The sequence below is a fragment of the Rhinichthys klamathensis genome, unplaced genomic scaffold (assembly GCF_029890125.1).
Source record: "Rhinichthys klamathensis goyatoka isolate OS25496 unplaced genomic scaffold, OSU_Roscu_1.1 h1tg000058l_1, whole genome shotgun sequence".
Lineage (NCBI taxonomy): Eukaryota > Metazoa > Chordata > Actinopteri > Cypriniformes > Leuciscidae > Rhinichthys > Rhinichthys klamathensis.
Window position 1 is genome coordinate 39,279 of NW_026606603.1, and position 22,708 is coordinate 61,986.

Below are 22,708 nucleotides of genomic sequence, written 5' to 3' on the forward strand. Positions count from 1 at the left end.
GAGTGAGTGAGTGTGTGAGTGAGTGTGTGAGTGAGTGAGTGTGTGAGTGTGTGAGTGAGTGAGTGAGTGAGTGAGTGAGTGAGTGAGTGAGTGAGTGAGTGTGTGTGTGTGTGTGAGTGAGTGAGTGAGTGTGTGAGTGAGTGAGTGAGTGAGTGAGTGTGTGAGTGAGTGTGTGAGTGAGTGAGTGAGTGAGTGAGTGTGTGAGTGAGTGTGTGAGTGAGTGAGTGTGTGAGTGAGTGAGTGTGTGAGTGAGTGAGTGTGTGAGTGAGTGTGTGAGTGAGTGTGTGAGTGAGTGTGTGAGTGAGTGAGTGAGTGAGTGAGTGAGTGAGTGTGTGTGTGTGTGAGTGAGTGAGTGAGTGAGTGAGTGAGTGAGTGAGTGAGTGAGTGAGTGAGTGAGTGAGTGAGTGAGTGAGTGAGTGAGTGAGTGAGTGAGTGTGTGAGTTTTTGAAAGTTGTCTCTTCTGCTCACTAAGGCTGCATTTATTTGATCAAATACAGTCAAAAATGTGACATATTACAATTTTAAAAAGCTATTTTCTATGTGAATATACAGTAAAGTGTAATTTATTATTGTCTTATTTTTGTCTTACTGCTTGTTTTTTTTAATCCATTTTATACTAAGTATCATCACAGAGTCAAAAGTTGTAATTTACTTCGAGATAAAAGGAGAAATTGCACAGAAATTGGCGAGCGAGTCTGTGCCTGCCTTAGATAACTACTGCAAATGGAGAACACGAGGCTGCACTAAAAGCTTTAATGAACGTGGAGTGAAGTGCATGAAAGTCTTTGCTGCCGCCTATAAAAACTGACTGATGAAGAAGCATTAGAGCTGAGCGAAGCCACTTCAGACGCAACCGCAAATCCAAGAAGGAACAAGCTAAACTTACAGTAAGACTGAGTCCATCACACAAAGCTTTAAAACAGAGAAACGTCAACATGTTAAAGGGATTGTTTACTCAGATATGATCATTCTGTCATCATTTACTTTTTATAAAGTTGCATGACTTTCTTCTGATGAACACCAAAAAAAAAAGTTTTATTTTGGACCCCATTGACTTTCATTGGACATATGGACAAAAAAAATATTCATAAGAAAAAATTCGAATTTTCATTTTTGGGTGAATTATTGCTTTAAAGCCTATCTCAGAATAATTGAAATGAACATTATTGTTAACAGATACAACTTTTGATTATTAGTAAATGTTAAAGGTAATGTTAACTAGACTAATAAATGCTGTATAAGTATTGCTCAGTGTTAGTTAATGTTAACAATGTTATTAACAAACGAAAGCCTAATGTAAATTGTTCATGTTCTTTTTTTTTTTGTTAGTTCCTTCACTGCAAAAAACAATGGATGAAAACAAAAAGAGCGAACAAAAGTGAAAGATAAAACTAGCAAACAAAATAATTAATAACAAACCAACAAACATAGCCAACACCCCCAAAAATAAGAAAAAACAGAAAAAAGAGAGAAAAAAAACAAACAAAAACAAATAGAGTTGCAAAGCAAAAACACGAATCAACAAATTACAAGCGAAAATGCAAACATTTTAGTTGACTTTGTTCATGCATGCTTTTGTTTGTTAAAAGGAGAGCAAACGAGAGCGAAATATACGCAAACAAAATAACGAAGAACAAACCAGAAAAACAGGCGACGCTAAAAAACCAAGAGAAAATAAAGATATAAAGAAGAAACAAAAAAAGCAAATCAAAAACAAACCGAATGACAAACATTTTTGTTGTTCCCCCCCCCCCCCCCCCCCAAAAACCCCAAATCAACAGAATTACCTTTTTTTTTTCATATTTATGGTTAATTAGGGCAGATTACGCTTTCCTACGTCGTTTAAACTTCAACACACTTCAAAAAACACTGTATTAGTGTTTGAGGAGGTTCTACTTTACCAAACAAACAAAAAACCCGTTTAACGTCTTCTAAAACCACGCGTTCATAAGAGTAGTCCTTCGTCAGGTTAAAAATCAATATTTAAACAGCGTCTAGCACAAACACTCACATCATATAATCAGGCGGCCTTGATAAAACCGTTTAATTTGGCCTTGGCCTTCATCGCCGCTGAATACAAATGAGTTTAAACAGCATCTCTATACCAACACATGCATTGTAATGCGTCGGGTGAGCGAAGGAGACGCATTAATCACAGACGACGAGGAGAAGCGCTCGGTCAGCACTGCGATGATGTCGACTCGAGGCCACCGGGAGAGAAAAGTGAACGTTATTAGCGGAGGAATAAAGTGTCTGGGGCGAGGAACAGCGCCACGGGGAGCGGAGGAGAGCAGAGAGGTCTGAGATAAGTGCGTTATCTCCCAGCTCTGCCTCGGGAAAGCTTTTGTCATCATTACACGCAGGAAAGAAGACTCGGCCACCAAAACTACATCACTCCAGGTCGTCGTGGCAACAGGGGGGAAGGCCATTGGCTGGCAGGAGGTGAAGGGGGCGGGGCTTCCGGTAGGGGGCGGGACTCTACTCTACTCTAACAAGAAGGATAAATGAAAATACAAAGAATGGGGGAAAGTGTAATTTGACCATTTTTAGCTTCTAATATAATGTGATATGTAATATGAACGACGTTAACATTTTTATAATTATAAACTAATACACTGTTAAATGATTTTCTATCATTTGTCATAAGGCACCAAACAAATTGCATGCACAATAAATTAATTCAAAATAATGTTGAAAAATGTATTTAAAAATATAATTAATATTATAAATAATATTGTAAACAAAATGATATATATAAAATTGAAAATATTTTCATAAATGTAATAATTTATAAAAAAAATGTGTATGGTTAATAAACATGCACATTATAATAAATCACTTACAAATAAAAATGTATTTAAAATATAATTGATACATGATATATACACATTATATATACATTTAATTAAAATATTATGTAATAATTGAAATACTTTATACATTTAATAGTTTATAAAAATGTGTATATAATTAATAAATATGTGTTTTTATTAATTATACACAATATAATACATTCGTGAATAAAAATAAATGTAAATATATAATTAATATAATAAACATTTTATATATACTTAATTTAAAAATATGATATATATATATAATATATGTGTGTTTATTTAACATATATAATTTAACATATATATAAATTGTGTATTTATTCATTTTACAGAATTTATAAATTATACAATTTATTAAAGTTATTATATTAGTGCTGTCAAATTGATTAACCACGATTAATCCCATCTAGCATAAAAGTTTGTAAATATATGTCTGTATTATATATACATATATATATATATACATACATAGATAGACACACAGTAATTTTGTTGTTTATGATCACCATGATTTCGAGTAGGAGTGGTTGTTTATTTAAAAGAATAATTCACCAAAAAATTAAAATTAATATTGACTAAATTTACATAAAATATTCCAAACCATTGGAAGTCATACGTGTGTGAGGAACAGACTGAAATGTAAAGTCTTTATTACTATCTGCCAAAGCATAAATGGATTAGAAAATGGCACATTAACATTAAACACTGCAACCAAATGTCTCTGAGGTCACTGACACCATTTATTATTTGAGTGAAATGTCAGTGTGTTTCTCATTTAAAATAGATGTGAAACAGTGCACAAGTCACAAGGACATTTACTGTGCTTTAACTTTTTTTTCTTTCCTTTTTGGAGCTTGATAAACTCATAGAAAGTCATACATTTGCAACAACAAGAGGGTGAAATTAAGTGAAAATACCTTTAAAATCTTTAATACTCGCATATTACCATTTGCATATGTTATGAAACAAGTCGAAAGACATTTTCAGGTACAGTAGGCTAGGTTTATTTAATATCAAGAAATGCTACAGAAATTGAATAATCAAATGATATGCAGAGAGAAGACAAAGGTGTTTTGTTACAGTTCAAGAAAATCCCTCCAAAACAAAGCGGATTATCACATTATCTACATGCGAATCTGCAGCCAAAGAACAGCTAATTTTCAATAATGAATCCATTAGCGAAACCTTTGAGGACGGAAGAACAATGATCCGATTCCAAGTTTCATTTGCAGCGAGAGAATTAACAGAGCTCTGGAGATCAGTGCAATTACACCAACGCTTCTGATCCAATTTAGCACAGCGATTCCAGCGCTTCCCGCAATTATCACGTGTCCGGTAGAGATTAAAAAGCAGTTAAAAGACAATCATTAGAAATAAATGAACTGCTGCTTCTCCCCTCCGCCATTTGTTCGGTTCACATTTGGCCAATTTTGAGTCGCCACTGAGACGTCAAAGCAAATGGGTTTGTCTCAAACGCTGTCTTACATCTCTCTAAAGAATCATTATCCTCCGCCACAGACAAACCGCTCCAGCAATTCAGACTAAAATGACTCTATCCACCCTATAGAGAGCCTAAGCCCCTCCCCTCCGCTTCCGGCTCATGATGGGACCTTATTTCGGAAAAAATATGTATGGTAGTCAATGGCGAGAGACAACTTATCTTTTTATTCCGCCTGAATTCGCCTTTGGCTGTGTTGTGATTGGTCAATCTACATTCTAGGGTGTGGCTTAGCCAAAGGCGAACTGTGCCCTGAATTACACATATGATGTTTGTCAATTTAAAGGGGTGGTATAAGGCCCTTTTCACAAGATGTACAATAAATCTCTGATGTCCCCAGAGTGTGCATGTGAAGTTTTAGCTCAAAATACCCCACAGATATTTTTATATAGCATGTTAAAGTTGTCACTTTTTGAGGGTTAGCAAAAACGCACCGTTTTGTGTCTGGCCCTTTAAATGCAAATGAGCTGCAGCTCCCGCACAGTGGGCGGAGCTTCAAGAGTGTGTGTGTTAGTAGCTCCGATTACCTCATACAGACACACGCTAAAATGTCAGAAACTGTTCTGCCTTATGTTTAAACCGGAGTCAGACAAATATGGAGAGACTAAGAAGAAGTGACAACATGTAGAATGCAACAGGACGTCTCTGAATGGTTAGTTTATGTTGCTGATGTGGAGTTAACTATCTTCAATTAGGATATTCTGTCAGGATAATCTATAAATCGCTTGTATAGGAACTGTTGTGAGATGCACACAGAGTGACTACAACAGCTCTTCCTCTCCTCCACATGGACTGTGTGTTCCCGGGGGCGGGGTTTATGTAAATTTTAGGGTTAGTGATGGCACTAACCCGGGAGGAAGCTCGTGTAGTTCAACCAGTCGTTTGTTGTAGTCCTTAAAAAAGCAATTTCTTTAAAAGCAAATATCTCCCTTTGCTTTGAACTTTGAGCGTTGTAACTTTGCAGATGTTGTTTATGCTCAAACAGCAACATTACACACTAACTAAAGTTAGAAAAGTGAAATCATAATCAATCACCCCTTTAAAAGATAATTCTTAAGGTCAAGAAAGTCACAGTTTGTCATAAAACAGAAGAGTAACATTTAGTTTTATGTGAAAATCGCTCAATGAACTACATCTCCCGGGAAGCGAAACAACGAGTGAGATCCGCTGCTCGTGTGTGTGCAGTCTGGTACAAAACACTCAGGCATGACGGCGTAACGTTACGGTTATAACGCAAAACTATAGAAACAATGACAGACGTTAGCTTCAGTAAAGTTAGCATCAGTGAAGTTAGCATCAGTGAAGTTAGCATCAGTGAAGTTAGCATCAGTAAAGTTAGCATCAGTAAAGTTAGCATCAGTAAAGTTAGCATCAGTAAAGTTAGCATCAGTAAAGTTAGCATCAGTAAAGTTAGCATCAGTAAAGTTAGCATCAGTGAAGTTAGCATCAGTAAAGTTAGCATCAGTGAAGTTAGCATCAGTGAAGTTAGCATCAGTGAAGTTAGCATCAGTAAAGTTAACATCAGTGAAGTTAACATCAGTGAAGTTAGCATCAGTGAAGTTAGCATCAGTGAAGTTAGCATCAGTGAAGTTAGCATCAGTGAAGTTAGCATCAGTGAAGTTAGCATCAGTGAAGTTAGCATCAGTGAAGTTAGCATCAGTGAAGTTAGCATCAATAAAGTTAGCATCAGTAAAGTTAGCATCAGTAAAGTTAGCATTAGTAAAGTTAGCATCAGTGAAGTTAGCATCAGTGAAGTTAGCATCAGTGAAGTTAGCATCAGTGAAGTTAGCATCAGTGAAGTTAGCATCAGTGAAGTTAGCATCAGTGAAGTTAGCATCAGTGAAGTTAGCATCAGTGAAGTTAGCATCAGTGAAGTTAGCATCAGTGAAGTTAGCATCAGTAAAGTTAGCATCAGTGAAGTTAGCATCAGTGAAGTTAGCATCAGTGAAGTTAGCATCAGTGAAGTTAGCATCAGTGAAGTTAACATCAGTGAAGTTAGCTTCAGTGAAGTTAGCTTCAGTAAAGTTAGCTTCAGTAAAGTTAGCTTCAGTAAAGTTAGCTTCAGTAAAGTTAGCTTCAGCCTTCAGTAAAGTTAGCTTCAGTAAAGTTAGCTTCAGTAAAGTCAGCTTCAGTAAAGTCAGCTTCAGTAAAGTTGGCTTCAGTAAAGTAAGCTTCAGTAAAGTTAGCTTCAGCTTCAGTAAAGTTAGCTTCAGTAAAGTTAGCTTCAGCTTCAGTGAAGTTAGCTTCAGTAAATTTAGCTTCAGTAAAGTTAGCTTCAGTAAAGTTAGCTTCAGCTTCAGTGAAGTTAGCTTCAGTAAATTTAGCTTCAGTAAAGTTAGCTTCAGTAAAGTTAGCTTCAGTAAAGTTAGCTTCAGTAAAGTTAGCTTCAGTAAAGTTAGCTTCAGCTTCAGTGAAGTTAGCTTCAGTAAATTTAGCTTCAGTAAATTTAGCTTCAGTAAAGTTAGCTTCAGTAAATTTAGCTTCAGTAAAGTTAGCTTCAGTAAAGTCAGCTTCAGTAAAGTTGGCTTCAGTAAAGTTGGCTTCAGTAAAGTCAGCTTCAGTAAAGTTAGCTTCAGTAAAGTTAGCTTCAGTAAAGTCAGCTTCAGTAAAGTTGGCTTCAGTAAAGTTGGCTTCAGTAAAGTCAGCTTCAGTAAAGTTAGCTTCAGTAAAGTAAGCTTCAGTAAAGTTAGCTTCAGTAAAGTTAGCTTCAGTAAAGTTGGCTTCAGTAAAGTTAGCTTCAGTAAAGTCAGCTTCAGTAAAGTTAGCTTCAGTAAAGTTAGCTTCAGTAAAGTCAGCTTCAGTAAAGTTAGCTCCAGCTTCAGTGAAGTCAGCTTCAGTAAAGTAAGCTTCAGTAAATTTAGCTTCAGTAAAGTCAGCTTCAGTAAAGTTAGCTCCAGCTTCAGTGAAGTCAGCTTCAGTAAAGTTGGCTTCAGTAAAGTTAGCTTCAGTAAAGTCAGCTTCAGTAAAGTCAGCTTCAGTAAAGTTAGCTTCAGTAAAGTCAGCTTCAGCTTCAGTAAAGTTAGCTTCAGTAAATTTAGCTTCAGTAAAGTTAGCTTCAGTAAAGTTAGCTTCATTCATTGAGAGAAAATGTGCACCTTTTGGGTTTGTAGTCTTTGTAATTACGTATTTTCACAGTCTTACACCTCAACAGTTTTACATCAAACTGCGACTTTTTTTACTTTAAAATGTATCTTTTAAATTGACAAACATCATATGTGTAATTCAGGGCACAATTCAAACCAGATCAAAATATTTGTAGTCTCTCGCCATTGACTACCATATAATATTTTTCCGAAATAAGGTCCCATGGTGGTCGACCGGAAGCGGAGGGACTTAGGCTCTCTATTCCTGACGAGTTTACTGCGTTTTGAATTATGGGTGGCACTTCCGGTTTGGGGAACTTCCATTCATAAAGGCTGAAACGAATCATTTCGAATCATAAGGTTGCCCTACAAATAAAGCTGATCCGTCAATTTTCCTTCATGATTTATTTTCAGACATCATGAGAATACTGTTATACTTGGTATTTTAACGTGACATGTTATAACAAGAATATCTACGGCAAGAGCTCTTTTCAGTCGCTGCTTTCTTTTCCTCATGATGATTTTTATTTTTTCCTTTGCAATCCGCTGTAAAAGTATAAAAAAGGACAACATTTGCGGCACATTTGTGGTCTGTTCTCCCGAATGTAATTTACGATATTCCATTAATAATTCACTGGAATGCACAAAGAATCTCTCGTTATTCTCCTCAAATCCTCACGTCTCTTTCCAGGTTTGTTTTCACAGGTAAATGCAATTTATAATCTGTCAAAATGACGGAAATCACTTTGATATAGTGTCACGTAATGCTGAAGTTAATGAACATTTTTGATTAAGGCTTGTTATACAATACAGATAATGATATACAGTGATATTTAACCAAAGACTCGCACTTATGGGGCTATTTCTGGTCTGTTGATTCTTTTAAACTTTTAAATTTAATTTTAATGTTCGATGGTTGAAGGGTGAGTCGATTAATGTCAGCTCATTGTGACACTTTTTTAACGTATTGCGTTCATAGAGCGAGCCTTTCACTGATTGTCTACAGCTTAGCGGAAGTTACACCCATAATTCGCGCAAAGCGGCATGGGGCGCAGGAATACGATACAATGCTGAATAAAGTCGTAGTTTTTGTTATTTTTGGACCAAAATGTATTTTCGATGCTTCAAAACATTCTAACTAACCCACAAATGTCACATGGACTACTTTGATGATGTCTTTATTTCCTTTCTGGACAAGGACAGTATACCGTACATACATTTACAATGGAGGGACAGAAAGCTCTCGGACTAAATCTAAAATATCTTAAACTGTGTTCTGAAGATGAGCGGAGGTCTGACGGGCTTGGGACGACATGAGGGAGAGTCATTAATGACATCATTTTCATTTTTGGCTGAACTATCCCTTTAATTCCATATGTGAAATTTACTTAATTTTTCTTTGGCAAGTTTATGCACGCATATATTTTAAGTAAATTTTACTTATTGTTTCTTTTTCAGTGTAGGACAACGTTGATGAACTTTTCTGATCCAAATGTTGACGTATGTAGTATCTAAAACACTGACAACACTGGTCAGAATTATGCAGAATTATGAGTCCCTGTTGGGGCGTCTCGACTCTATTCTGTTGTGTCCCGAGGATGTTCATTTCCCCGACCCTGGAGCGACCGTGACCTTCATCCCTGCGGCAGCACGAAAACCCAAACCTTCAAGCTCATTTAAAGCGTTTCCCTGAGTCTCAACGCCACACACACACACACACAACAGCCAAACCGCATTCAAGAAGTTTAAATTGGCTGCCGAGTTCAAAGTTCACTGCGACTGAGACAGACGTTCAGCGTGTCATGACATCATTAGCTAAAACACATCCTGACAATTTCTCAATTCTTCCGCTTTTCAGCTGAACGACATGTAATTATTCCACCGAAGCCGCTCTAGAGGAGAGAAAGCGAGCCGAAAACACAGTGGGAGATTAATTTAACACCGTCTCTTTTTCTTTGTGCCTGTCAAGAATTGTTTACCTGCGGACGCGCCATTTAACGTTACGTTTCTTATACAAAAGGAGGACGCTGTAAACTTGTTTGGTGATTAACGGCGCTGAAGTTAATGAAACTTTTTTTGCTGTCCTTTCAAACCATTATCCGTCAATAAAAGACATGTGGGAAAAGACGTTATTTCTCCATGGTAAATCTTTCTTCTCCGCTTGCAAACGGAAAGCGCGTTTTGTAATCAGCTATTTACGAATGCTAATGCTAATGCGAGCGGTCCCTCGTCATGGAGAGGAATATATTTCACAGGGAGTTTTACAGGGATCAGTCTGAAGGTTCTCCATCAAGAGTAAGAGCTTAGCTGTTAAATTACTCAAACTCTCAGTCGTCAAAGCTGATAATTAATTCATCAGTTTAATGCGGCTGCGTCTTCATAAGCACCTTTTGTCTCTGAGCGAACGTCCAGGATTAAGACGCTAACAGCTGATTGATGGCGGCGTAATCTCACAACAACCATATTTCACATCATCATAATACCATCACTTTCCTAAAGCAACAAACAAACCAATTTACGAAAAAGACAAATGTGCACAAATGTTTTCATTTTCAAGGATAAAGAGTTACTGTTAAGGACAAACTTGCTGAGCCAGAACTTATTATGCAAATATATTTGTGCACATACAGTACCGCTCATAAGTTTGGAAATATTACTATTTTGTGTTTTTGAAAGAAGCTCGTCAAGGTCTGCATTTATTTGATCACAAATACAGAAACAAAGAGTAATATTGTGATATATTATTACAATTTCAAATAATTATTTTAATATACTTTAAAATGTAATGTATTCCTGTGATCAAAGCTGAATTTTCAGCATCATTACTCATGCATACAGGCTCATACGCATCATACAGGCTCATGGTACACTGGTGTTACAGGGAACCTGAAACATAGGCTTCAGACATCTCAAAATAAATGAATAAGGTGTATTTTAGATCATCCCACAAAATCTCATCTGGAATCTTCCCACTTTGAAAGGGTGGGATGGTTGAAAGTTGAGGATCGAGTGTCTCAGATGCAGCCGAGTATGGTAGCCTACATAAAATAGTTTATGGAGATGTACCCAATTATTTTAATAGAGTAAACGAAGTTCACAGGTTAGGGGTAGCTCAACCGATTTTGTACCCCCCAGATTTAATACTAATCTGGGCAAACAGTCTTTTCTTTATGCTGGAACTACCCTTTTTATATTTAAGTGGTCAAATAAAATCAATCAATCAATACTCCAGTCTTAAGAGTCACATGATCCTTCAGAAATCACTGATTTGATGCTCAAGAAACATTTCTGATTATTATCAGTGTTGAAAACAGTTACACTGCTTAACTTTAAAAAACAAACATTTTTATTTAATTTAGCTACACATTTAATTCTCCATGTAAACCAAACCTGGGGTGTGTTTCCCGTACAACGCCGTAACTCGCTGCTTCACTACTATAGTACGATGCATCGTTGAAGAAATCAGCTGGCTCGTCACGACTATTTCCCGAAACCATATTGTCACAAAGTGGTCTTTCAACCACGTTGGTTTATAACGTCACGCACGTGGTGGAGTAATAACTACTTTTAATGAAACTGTTTGAGATCGAATTAACGCTAGATGTTTTGATATAAAGTACAGACCTGGCATCTGAGGACTATTTCTAATTTTTCTCAGTTATTTTGCTTTATTTACAGATTCAATATAGACTCGTTCTTGTGCACTAGAGCACGTTCACACATGCGCAGTCTTCAAAAACGGTGCTTTAAATCTCTTGACAAACTCAAAGACGTAAATGACATTTGTATGTATTCTAAATAAAAGATAAAGATTGTACTGAATGTCAGCTTGCTTATTTGGCTCAAGATAAGGATTTTTTGAGTCCACATGTCATGCAAACTAGAAACTTCTAACCACATCTGTTGTTACAAACCATAGACTGTAAAAAAAGATGGACGACGCCCCTTCGCTCTCTTCCATTGGTCAGAGGTGAAGCCGCCAGTGTCCCGATATGGCGCTGACATCTTGTACTCGAGTCTGCGCAGAAGCGATCTCGGGACCAGACCTGCGCAGTCGTGAGCCGGAAGTAAAGCCGTGAAATCAAGGCCCCGCCCTCACTCTCGCTGAATCAATCGCAAGCACACGCTCCGGCACTTTTTTAAAATTATAGAAATTTAGATATTAAATTTAAAGCTCCAATCTCCTCAGTCCTCCGAAGATCCTGAAAAAAGTCTGTTGGTGCTTCAGTGACTACTTCACCTGTCAATCATGACGTCACATCAAATAACTAACTAAAAACAAACTTATTTTAAAAACAAACACTTGAAATTACATCAGCGTGATAAAAACTACAGTAAATGACAGAAACCATATTTGGAAAGACGATATTTGAAGTGTAATTTAATTGTTTAGTTGGTTGAATAACACAGGGAGGCGGGGTTTATGAGCTATACTGGGACCGGCCACCGGGGGGCGATCGAGACGCTTGGGCTTCACTTTTCAGGGCTTGTGCGGCACACTTGTTACAAACACACAACTCTGCGATGCTGTTTGCGAATGTTCATTAGAACGATGGTTTCGGGAAACACAGACTCGTTGAACTGCTGATAACGACGGAACTAGCGTCCAAAGTCGGCTAACGATGCTTTCGGGAAACGCACCCCAGTACACCAAGACGTTTAAGCATTAAGACACATTTTTATAATGTTGCAGACTTGCAGTATGTCCTTAACATTGCCGTACCGCTACTACAGCTGACAAACCTGTACAACTCTCTAACAAACTCTGAAATACATAGTCTGCATTCAAACTAAATATGGCATTCATTTATCCTGAATATGGTTCATTTCAGCTTGATTTGAAACTCTGCTCTCTCCACACCCTCGACACGCATCTTACACATTCACACATCCGTGAAACGCTCTATCAGAGCTTCCTCTAGTGTGCAAAATCACATATAGGAGGAGGCAAAGTGTGATACAGCCTCTCTCTAATAACCATTAACAATCGTCTGAGGAGCTTATTTGTAACGCCGTGGCAAAACAATAAGAGCCGCAGCCGCAGAGTTTACTCCCCGTGGAATAAACCGCGGGATGAAGTGTAAATAATAGCTGGGAAAAAGATATTAGTGTGAACTCCCCGTCATATTACAATGCCTCTGTGTGTGTGTTTTTCCCGCTAATTGAGCAACTCCGCCAAACTAAATCCATTTTAAAAAGAATAAAACTGGTGAGAAAGAGATTAAAAAGAGAGCGAAGCAGAACTACAACAGAGAAGAGGCATAGTACACTTTTCCTCGAGTGCTGTGGGTTTCTACAAACCTTCATGCTCCTTGTCCGATATTCCCACTTTCTTCATCTTCTTGGGAGTCTTCATGAACAGAGGGAATATGGTCCGGAGGCCCAGGATATCCACAAACTTGTGACAGTTATCCGAACCCTCTGGACCGATCATCCCGTAATCCAGGACCTTCAGCGCACTGACGCGGGACATCTTCTTCTCCCTGGACACACACACACACACACCATGAGAAATATCTAAAACATACTCAAAGAACTGCAATCAAACTAAACTAAGTAGTTAGCTAAACTGAAACTACTAACAAGAGGTAATTACCAACTTACAAGTCATTTATTTAAAGGACAAAATTTGCAATTTTTAGGAATCAGAGCAGAACTTAACAGCGCATTTGCATACATTTCCAAATAAATAAATACAATAAAAATAACAATTAAATAATGCAATATAATGATATAATATTTTACTAGTTTATTTACAATAAAGTCTACAAAAAAATTATACAAGTGCTGTAGGTATAAAAACTGTAAAATATAATACATAATAATAATTTTATTATTGTATTGCATACAAACTTTGCAAATAAATGCTAATAGCAGATTTTTAATAAATTATTTTAAATTATTTAAGTAATATTTCATTTAATTGTGATTACTCACAATTAATATATATATATTATATGAATTGCTATATTAATTATATATATATATATATATAAATAATATATTAATAGTATATATTATGTATTAATATATATTATATAATAATATATATACATATAATCTATTTATTATATATTAATTGCGAGTAATTGATTTGACAGCACTAAATTATTTATATTATTTATATTGTGATTAATCGCAACTAACATAAGTTTACAAAATTTTATATAACTATTGTATTGCATACATTTTTATTACAAACTAATCAAATAAACAATTATATAATACAGAAACTAATAAAGAAATTATATATAATTACAGACTTTAAATTATATATATATATATATATATATATATATATATATATATATATATATATATATATATATGTGTGTGTGTTTCACTATATATTTTGCTAATAAATTTTACTAATAAATTCAAATTGTATAACCCTAGCAAAAAAAAAAATTTTTTTTTTGAATTCGCTAAACTCAGACTTGAGAGCAAGCGACATTGGACTTCATTCAAGAAACACAAGCAGAACTAATTTCTTTCTTTTTTTTTAGAAAAAAAAAACGTATGTTCATTCACAAAGCCTTTGTCCACTTTCATTTTACATATTCATGGGTTGTTTTGAAAGTCTAGGAACAATTTTATAAATTTGCTGGAGGTGTATATAAAACATGAAACTGACATAAGCAGCGTGTCAGACGCTGGAAACAGTTTCTGTACAGACACGAGCCGACTATCATGGCCTCGCTCAAGGGAAATGTAGCTGTCCGTCACACTGGCACTTCCTTCATCCCACAATGACAAACAACAGTTTATCAACGCCGCGGGAAAATATTTCACATGTCAAGAAGAAGAAGAAGAAGAGAAACACAGACTGGCAGAGGGAGAGAGAGAGAGAGAGAGAGAGAGAGAGAGAGAGAGAGAGAGAGAGATAGGAGAGAGAGAGAGAGAGAGAGAGAGAGAGAGATAGAGAGAGAGAGAGAGAAGAGAGAGAGAGAGAGGAGAAGAGGGAGAGAGGGAGGGAGAGGGAGAGGAGAGGGAGAGGGAGAGAGAGGAGAGGGAGAGGAGAGAGAGAGAGAGAGAAGAGAGAGAGAGAGAGAGAGAGAGAGAGAGAGAGAGAGAGAGAGAGTCGAGAGAGAGAGAGAGAGAGAGAGACCTCCTGCCATCATATGAGGGAGAAGGGCTGAACCCTCTTTTCCATTAAACTGCTCTCTGTACTTATTTTTGTTATTGTATATATTTTTGTTATTTTATTTATTGTGATATATTTATGAAAATTTTTTTTTTATTTTTTTATTTTATTATTATTGTTCACTTTTATCTATCTACATATATGTTTGTATATTACTATTGCTTTGGCAATATTGTGCTATTTTACACAGTCATGCCAATAAAGCTCATTTGAATTGAATTGAGAGAGAGGAGAGCTGCCAGATACATGTGTGTGTGTGTGTGGTGCCATAGCCTGAGAGACAGCAGGTGAATGTGTGTGTGTGTGTCTCTGACCTCAGTGTGTTTCCCTAATGTCCACCACAGTGACCCTCAGTAATGTGTGTGTGTGTGTGTGTGTGTGTGTGTGTGTGTGTGTGTGTGTGTGTGTGTGTGTGTGTGTGTGTGTGTGTGTGTGTGTGTGTGTGTGTGTGCCATAGCCTGAGAGACAGCAGGTGAATGTGTGTGTGTGTCTCAGACCTCAGTGTGTTTCCCTAATGTCCACCACAGTGACCCTCAGTAATGTGTGTGTGTGTGTGTGTGTGTGTGTGTGTGTGTGTGTGTGTGTGTGTGTGTGTGTGTGTGCCATAGCCTGAGAGACAGCAGGTGAATGTGTGTGTGTGTCTCAGACCTCAGTGTGTTTCCCTAATGTCCACCACAGTGACCCTCAGTAATGTGTGTGTGTGTGTGTGTGTGTGTGTGTGTGTGTGTGTGTGTGTGTGTGTGTGTGTGTGCCATAGCCTGAGAGACAGCAGGTGAATGTGTGTGTGTGTCTCAGACCTCAGTGTGTTTCCCTAATGTCCACCACAGTGACCCTCAGTAATGTGTGTGTGTGTGTGTGTGTGTGTGTGTGTGTGTGTGCCATAGCCTGAGAGACAGCAGGTGAATGTGTGTGTGTGTGTGTGTGTGTGTGTCTCTGACCTCAGTGTGTTTCCCTAATGTCCACCACAGTGACCCTCAGTAATGTGTGTGTGTGTGTGTGTGTGTGTGTGTGTGTGTGTGTGTGTGTGTGTGTGTGTGTGTGTGTGTGTGTGTGTTTAATATGTTAAAACACTGTGGTATCAAATGTTCACAGATATTCTAATCTGTTACACTGTTCACTTGTACAATTAATTTAATTTGTACATTTAAATTTAATTTATGTTATAATATTTGAGTATTTTGATGTCTTTATAAATCTATGTATTCCAAGCTTTGGCAATATTGTAATATACAGTCATGCCAATAAAGCAATTTGAAGAGAAATTGAAATTGAGAGGAGAGAGAGAGAGAGAGAGACATACAGAGAAAATAAAACATAAAATAATACAATTAAATTAAATAATAATTATTGTGATGTTATGATTGAATGTTAGCTCAATCTTGTTATTAATCTTTCAGTTATTAAAGCCTACATGAAAAAAAAATCTCATAATAATACTAATAATAATAAAAAAATCTAATTTAAAAGATATAAGAAGTACATCTGAGTAGTGAATACTGAAGATCAATAACTAAGGGAGCGTAAACTCTTGCTATCACTGAGAGGCGGACCTGAGCATGAGGTTCATGAGCTGAAGCCCCTCCCCCCTGAGGAAACGATCCCGATTGGCTGGAAGCATGAGGCAGGAGCACAGGGCGTCAAACAGGTTCTCCATCATTTCCTGTTCCTCCGGCGTTGCTGGATTGTGGCGTTTAAACACCTGTGAGGAGAACATCAATAAGGTTATTCCCACAAAACAAATGTCTGGGACATCAATGTTTTAAAAATAAATAAATAAAAAATAGTGCTGGTCAACGATTAATCGTGATTAATCAAATCCAAAATAAAAGTTTGTGTTTACATGATATATGTGTGTACGGTGTAGAATTATTTGTATATAAATACACACATATGCATGTATATATTTAAGAAATATTTGCATGTATATATATATATATATTATATTATATATTAAGGCTGTGAAACGATTAATCGCGATTAATCGCATCCAAAATAAAAGTGTGTGTTTACATAATATATGTGTGTGTACGATGTATAATTATTTTAAATAATTTAAATCCACACACATGCATGTGTATATTTAAGAAATATTTGCATGTATATACAGGGTTCCCGCGGACCCTTAAAAAGTCTTAAATTAGATTTTTAAAATTTAAGGCCATAAAAAGTCTTATAAAGTCTTATTTTTACTTATGAAAGGTCTTAAATTTTAGATGAAACTTTGACTTAGACATATCTAAAGGCTTTCCAAATTAAAACTATCTAATTAGCGTACGTATTTTTATTTATTTATTATTCTATCTTTGTGGATTTGCTAGTTCACGTGACATTTCGCGTCACTCGCGAGTCGCGGCAGCATAACTGTCTCCTGCACGCGAGAGGAGAGAAGGAGAAGAAAGGTCGTAAATGTCAGTTCAGTTGTAAGTTCATTCTTTATGTGCGTATGGTGTGCGATGTGTATTGTCTATTATGATATTGTAATCATTGTTTTAACAATGTACGAGGCACTGCGAGCTGACATCGCATTTGTCTCGTGCTTTCACTGCGTGATGTGTGCAGTGTAACTGTTATGTCCCCAAGTTAGTTTTTGTCTTATATTTATATCATATTATGTTCTTATATTAGAATATCACATCAGCAAGAGTGCCGTTTTCCCGTGCACGATTCCAAGTGTGATATTTATGTTGTACAACAGTTAAATTAACAATAAGTTAACATTGAAACTACTTTTTAGACACAATATTGTTAATATTGTTTGTTTTCCCTTTATTTCGCCGACTATAATTTCCAAATGAAACCGTAGCAGAGTCTCAATGCAACCGACAGCGATTATTTCTTGACTGAAATCCGCGTTTTGAACGAATCACTTGCTTCTTTCCCGAATGAATCAGCCGTTTGAACGAATCGGTTGAATGAATGACTCCATCAACTCACTTATTAAGACAGTGATTTGCCGCTGCGGTTTCATATTTAAAGTACCCTTTAAATAAAATGTTAAAATTAGAAATCATTTCATATTTAAATATTGAATATTGATTTAAAAATATATATCTCATAGCTTTATTTATGCAGTTGTAAATGGAGTGTAAATAAATGAATGCCACTTCTGATGCCGCTTCTGTCACCTCTGCACTGCAAAGATGGATTTTGATTGAATGATTTAATTTGACTGGTAACAGTGGTACTGTATGATTATTATATAATTAAGTATTGTTGTATAATTACTGTATAATTTAATTTGAATGATAGTATTTGACATTAAAGGTGATGCATAACTCTAAATAAGTTTAGAAAAAATGTCCATATAGGTGAAATGCCCCTGAAAAAATCAATTTAAGGTGGCAAATATTGCCCCTTAATCAAAATATTAATTTCTGTCACTGCTGTGAACCGACCACTGCATAGAATATGAAAAATATGAATATCTTCGTGAGTCAGCTTGTCAACAACAGACCTAAACCAGCCATGGCACCAGCACAAAAACACAATCAGTAAAATATCATCTAATTATTATCAACAAAACGTTGAAAATATCAAGATATATTGTCAATACTAGCACAGCCCTAATGTACGGTATTAATTTTGATTTCTTAAGGTCTTAAAAAGGTCTTAAAAAGCCTTAATTTGACTTTCAAAAGTGTGCAGGAACCCTGATATACTGTACATAGACTTAATGTGTGTATGTTTTATATAAATATAAACATTTTATATATAAAAATAACAAATTTTTCTTAAACATATACATTGTTGTGTGCATTTATAGATACAAAATAATTATGCACAGTACACACACATATATTATGTAAACACAAACTTTTATTTTGGATGCGATTAATCGCGATTATTTGTTGCCCAGCACTATAAATGATGATGAATAAAAACAATCCTCTTATTTGTTCAGGCCAAAATAACAAAAAAAATGTAATACCCTCTATTTATTTTATTACATATATTTTAGTTTAAAGGCAGGTTAGGGGATTTGTTCCAGAAACAGTGTTTGTTAATCTGACTGAAAGTCTCTTCACATACTGATGTGGCACTAAGTTAAGTGGTCAAAATATATTTATTTGTATATACATTAGGGTTGTAACGGTTCACAAAATTCACGGTTCGGTTCGGTACGATTTTCGATACAGCAAAAAGAAAGAAATGCCAGAGAAATTTCCTTCATTTAATTTTTTTAATTATATTTTTATTAAAACTAACATCATAAAGTATGATATTTTATTAGTTTGAGCAATGATGGAGCTATACTTGACTTTTCTTAGGAGCTTATAAACAAAACAGCTCCTTGGACAAAATGAAATGTAATATTGCAGTAGTTACTGGATTTGGCTGTGTAGTGACAGTGCTGATGATGAAGATCGGCTCGCGCTGCATTGGTCCAAACTGATAAACGGCCCGTCAAAACACAATAAAGAGTGGCTTCGTTCTGCTTACATTACATTTGCCATTTGATGTTGGGCGATGTTGTGGTCACGCCAGCGTCTCTTACATTATGAGCGACGCGCCTGCATTTGAAATAACGAAATTTTGGTCGGCAGGAAAAATGGTCCAACGAACCGTTCGGTTTAAAAATGCGTACCGAAAACCGAACCGAAAGCCTCGTACCGAACGGTTCAATACGAATACGTGTATCGCTACACCCCAAATATACATATATATACCGTATTTTCCGCACTATACGGCGCACCGGATTATAAGGCGCACCTTCAATGAATGACCTATTTTAGAACATTTTTCATATATAGGGCGCACCGGATTATAAGGCGCATAAGATACTGCAGTCAAACGTTTGACTGGGTTTGCGTTATGCATCCACTAGATGTCAACAAAACAGTCAGATAAAGTCAAACTTTATTAAGCGTTCTGACAACTCCGTTCACTCCCATGGTAACGTTGTTCAAACGTTAGAGAACTCCGGTCAATTTTAACATTGAGCTCATTTTTTGTAAATTTGGAGTGCTGTCAGTACAGACAACAACGACAAAAACCGGTGTTGCCTACACCGTGTTATCCTCTTTTTAAAATGTGCACCCCTGTTGACCTAAACGGGACAAGTTTTAAACCTGCTTTTAGCCTCTTAACAACCTTAATGTGTCATTACAAGTGCACAGCCATGTGAGTGAACAGTAACACGGTGAATCTGACTGCTTATACCCGTATTTTTCTTCCTGTTTTCGGTCGAAGTCCACAGTAGGCGATTGTCGAAGTGCGCTGCGCGCGATCATTGGTAACTAAGCAACAGTGGAGACTCAGACTGTCAGCCGATGACGGTGCTGTGTGGTGTTCTGAGAATATCAGCTCAAATGGATAGTTCATCCGGATCAGATGTTGAACACATGGAGGAGGTTTGATCGCGTGCGCGCGAACTCGACAATCAACTACTGCGAACTTCGGCTGAAACAGGAAGTAAATACGGGTATGTGAGCTGGCTGAATAAAGAGATTATTCCTGCCTTCGTGAAAGCTCGGATCACAGTTGAGACTGATATATCAGCCCAGGCATCCACGATCCATTGGCAGATAGTGGCGTAAGTCGCCCGGCGCTGTCTCCCCGTCTTGGTGAACGCGTGTTCACCATCCATATATAAGCCGCTCCGCATTATAAGGCGCTCTGTCGTTTTTTTGAGAAAATTAAAGGCTTTTAAGTGCGCCTTATAGTGCGGAAAATACGGTATATATATCGTCTGAGGAAAGTGTAGGACCATAAAATGTTCGTCCAAGCATTGAATGCGGTCTGAATGCCTGCCTGTCACCGTATGTGTTTACATCAGTGCGTTTCATGCTGAGTTAGACAGACGTCAGTCACAGAGCAGCGCAAACGAACAGCCGACTTCTACAGTTCCTCCTGAACCACAACAACCAGCTTATCACATTCACACCATATCTACTGTAATCTGGACGAGATGGAAACCGGGACGATATATTCGGAGCGTGACTGTGTCATTGGCAACACTATCAATAGTGAAATGCAGCAGTCAGGTGATACAGGGCAGAGCTCTTTAAAGGGATAGTTCACCCAAAAAATGAAAACTCTGTCAGTAATTACTCTCCCTCATGTTGTTCAACCCGTAAGACTTTCGTTCATCTTCGGATCGCAAATTAAAATATTTTTGATTAAATCTGAGAGCTGGATCACTCCTCCATAGGCTTCTAAAGGATCGAAACTGGCCGGCCCAAAAGTTATTAAAGACATCGTTAAAATAGTCCGAGTGACTACAGTGGCTCAATCTTAAGTTTATCAAGCGACGAGAATACTTTTTGTGCGCAAAAAACAAACAAAAATAATGACTTTATTAAATTATTCATTTCCTTCTCTGTTGGCCTCGAGTGTGTTCACGTAGTGTAACAGCGCAGCGCTTCTGGTTGTACGTTTTTAAACAACAAAACACAATTTCAACATCTATTAGGTGAAAAAAAGAGATTGTATCCTACTAGCAGCCAGATACATTGATGCTTGTCACAAAAAGAGAGAGTCCACGACTAATCAGTGATGCGCGCACACACACACACACACACACACACACACGAAAACACTAACACTGAATTCTAAATTCTTCACAGAATTTTTAAATGTTCATAAACTGTTCTATTTTATTTTATTTATTTATTTTACACTGTTAATTTGTACAATTAATTTAATTTGTACATTTAGATGTTATAATATTTTACTATTTTGATGTCTTTCTATTATTTCTATGTATTCCAAGCTTTGGCAATATTGTATGATGTACAGTCATGCCAATAAAGCAATTTTGAATTGAATTGAATTGAAAGAGAAAGAGACAGTGTTCACACTGCCCCTGACGGGGCCGTAGAGGACGAGCTGCACTTCCTCACCGAGTGCAGCAAGTACAAAAACATCAGGGACGCTTATTTTACACAAATAGCACAGATTATACCTCAATTCCAACAAGAGAGCCTCATAAACAAACTGTCTTATATTTTTGGGAGAGAAAGAAGAGTGTATTCAGCTGGGCAGCGCAGTGTGTGTCCCTCCTGCCATTATATGAGGGAGAAGGGCTGAACCCTCTTTTCCATTAACTGCTCTCTGTACTTATTTTTGTTATTGTATATATTTTTCTTATTTTATTTATTGTGATATATTTATGCATAATATGGAAATGTTTTTGTTGTTTGTTTTTATTGTTCACTTTTATGTATCTACATATATGTTTATATATTACTATTGCTTTGGCAATATTGTGCTATTTACACAGTCATGCCAATAAAGCTCAATTGAATTGAATTGAGATAATCTCTAAAGAGTCTCACACTCAGAGAGAGAGAGAGAGAGAGAGAGAGAGAGAGAGAGAGAGACGAGAGAGAGAGAGAGAGAGAGAGAGAGAGAGAGAGAGAGAGAGAGAGAAGAGAGAGAGAGAGAGAGAGGATGAGAGAGAGAGAGAGAGAGAGAGAGAAGGAGAGTGAAGAGAGAGAGAGAGGAGAGAGAGAGAGAGAGAGAGAGACTTACTGAAAGCTGCTGCAGTAGTACATCAATACCGTCCATTTCTCCCACACAGCTCCCTTGTTTCTGAGAGAGAGAACGAGAGATAGAGAAGGGGGAGGGAAGAAATTAGTGAGTGGTGCGAGCCAGACATAGAGAAAAGATGATGAATGTTAGTTCAGTGTGCTAATAAACCTTAGAAAAGACAGAGAGATGTGCAATGTGATAGACTCAGGTCAACGAAACCCCACTGTGCAGGAATACACCACACACACACCATGACCAAGCACTACGAAACCGGTTTTATTTTGTTTTTCGTTAAAATTTTTCTAGATTTTTATAGTTTAATTAAATTTTGATAATCAAAAAGCATGTCATTGCTTTCATCTTTCGGGATTTTTTTGTTTTTTATGATATAATACAAAATAAACATACAAAAACAGTGGAAATCAAATGAATGTATTAAAACTTTAAGAATTTAATAAATGTAATCAAATGAAAATTAAACAATTATTTTTATTTTTGGCAAACAAACAGGTTTTCAGTACATTCTCTACTGTAATATACAGTATATTTATCATAATTTCTTCAAGTTAAACCAAACTTTTATTTTGGAGGGTCGTTGTGAAGACCTTTGATTTCTTCCTCCAAAATTTGCCAAATTACGTGACATTCCACGTTAAACAATAATTAAATCGAT

General features: G+C 36.7%; 1 protein-coding gene across 1 annotated transcript in view; it reads right to left on the bottom strand.

Moving 5' to 3' along the window:
- ctnnbl1 (catenin, beta like 1) overlaps nt 1-22,708 on the bottom strand; it is an 81,330-nt gene that overhangs the window by 23,877 nt on the left and 34,745 nt on the right. The window contains 4 exon segments of the mRNA XM_056248756.1: nt 12,720-12,901; nt 16,113-16,261; nt 22,036-22,080; nt 22,082-22,095. Of these exon segments, the coding sequence (XP_056104731.1) occupies nt 12,720-12,901; nt 16,113-16,261; nt 22,036-22,080; nt 22,082-22,095 (390 nt within the window).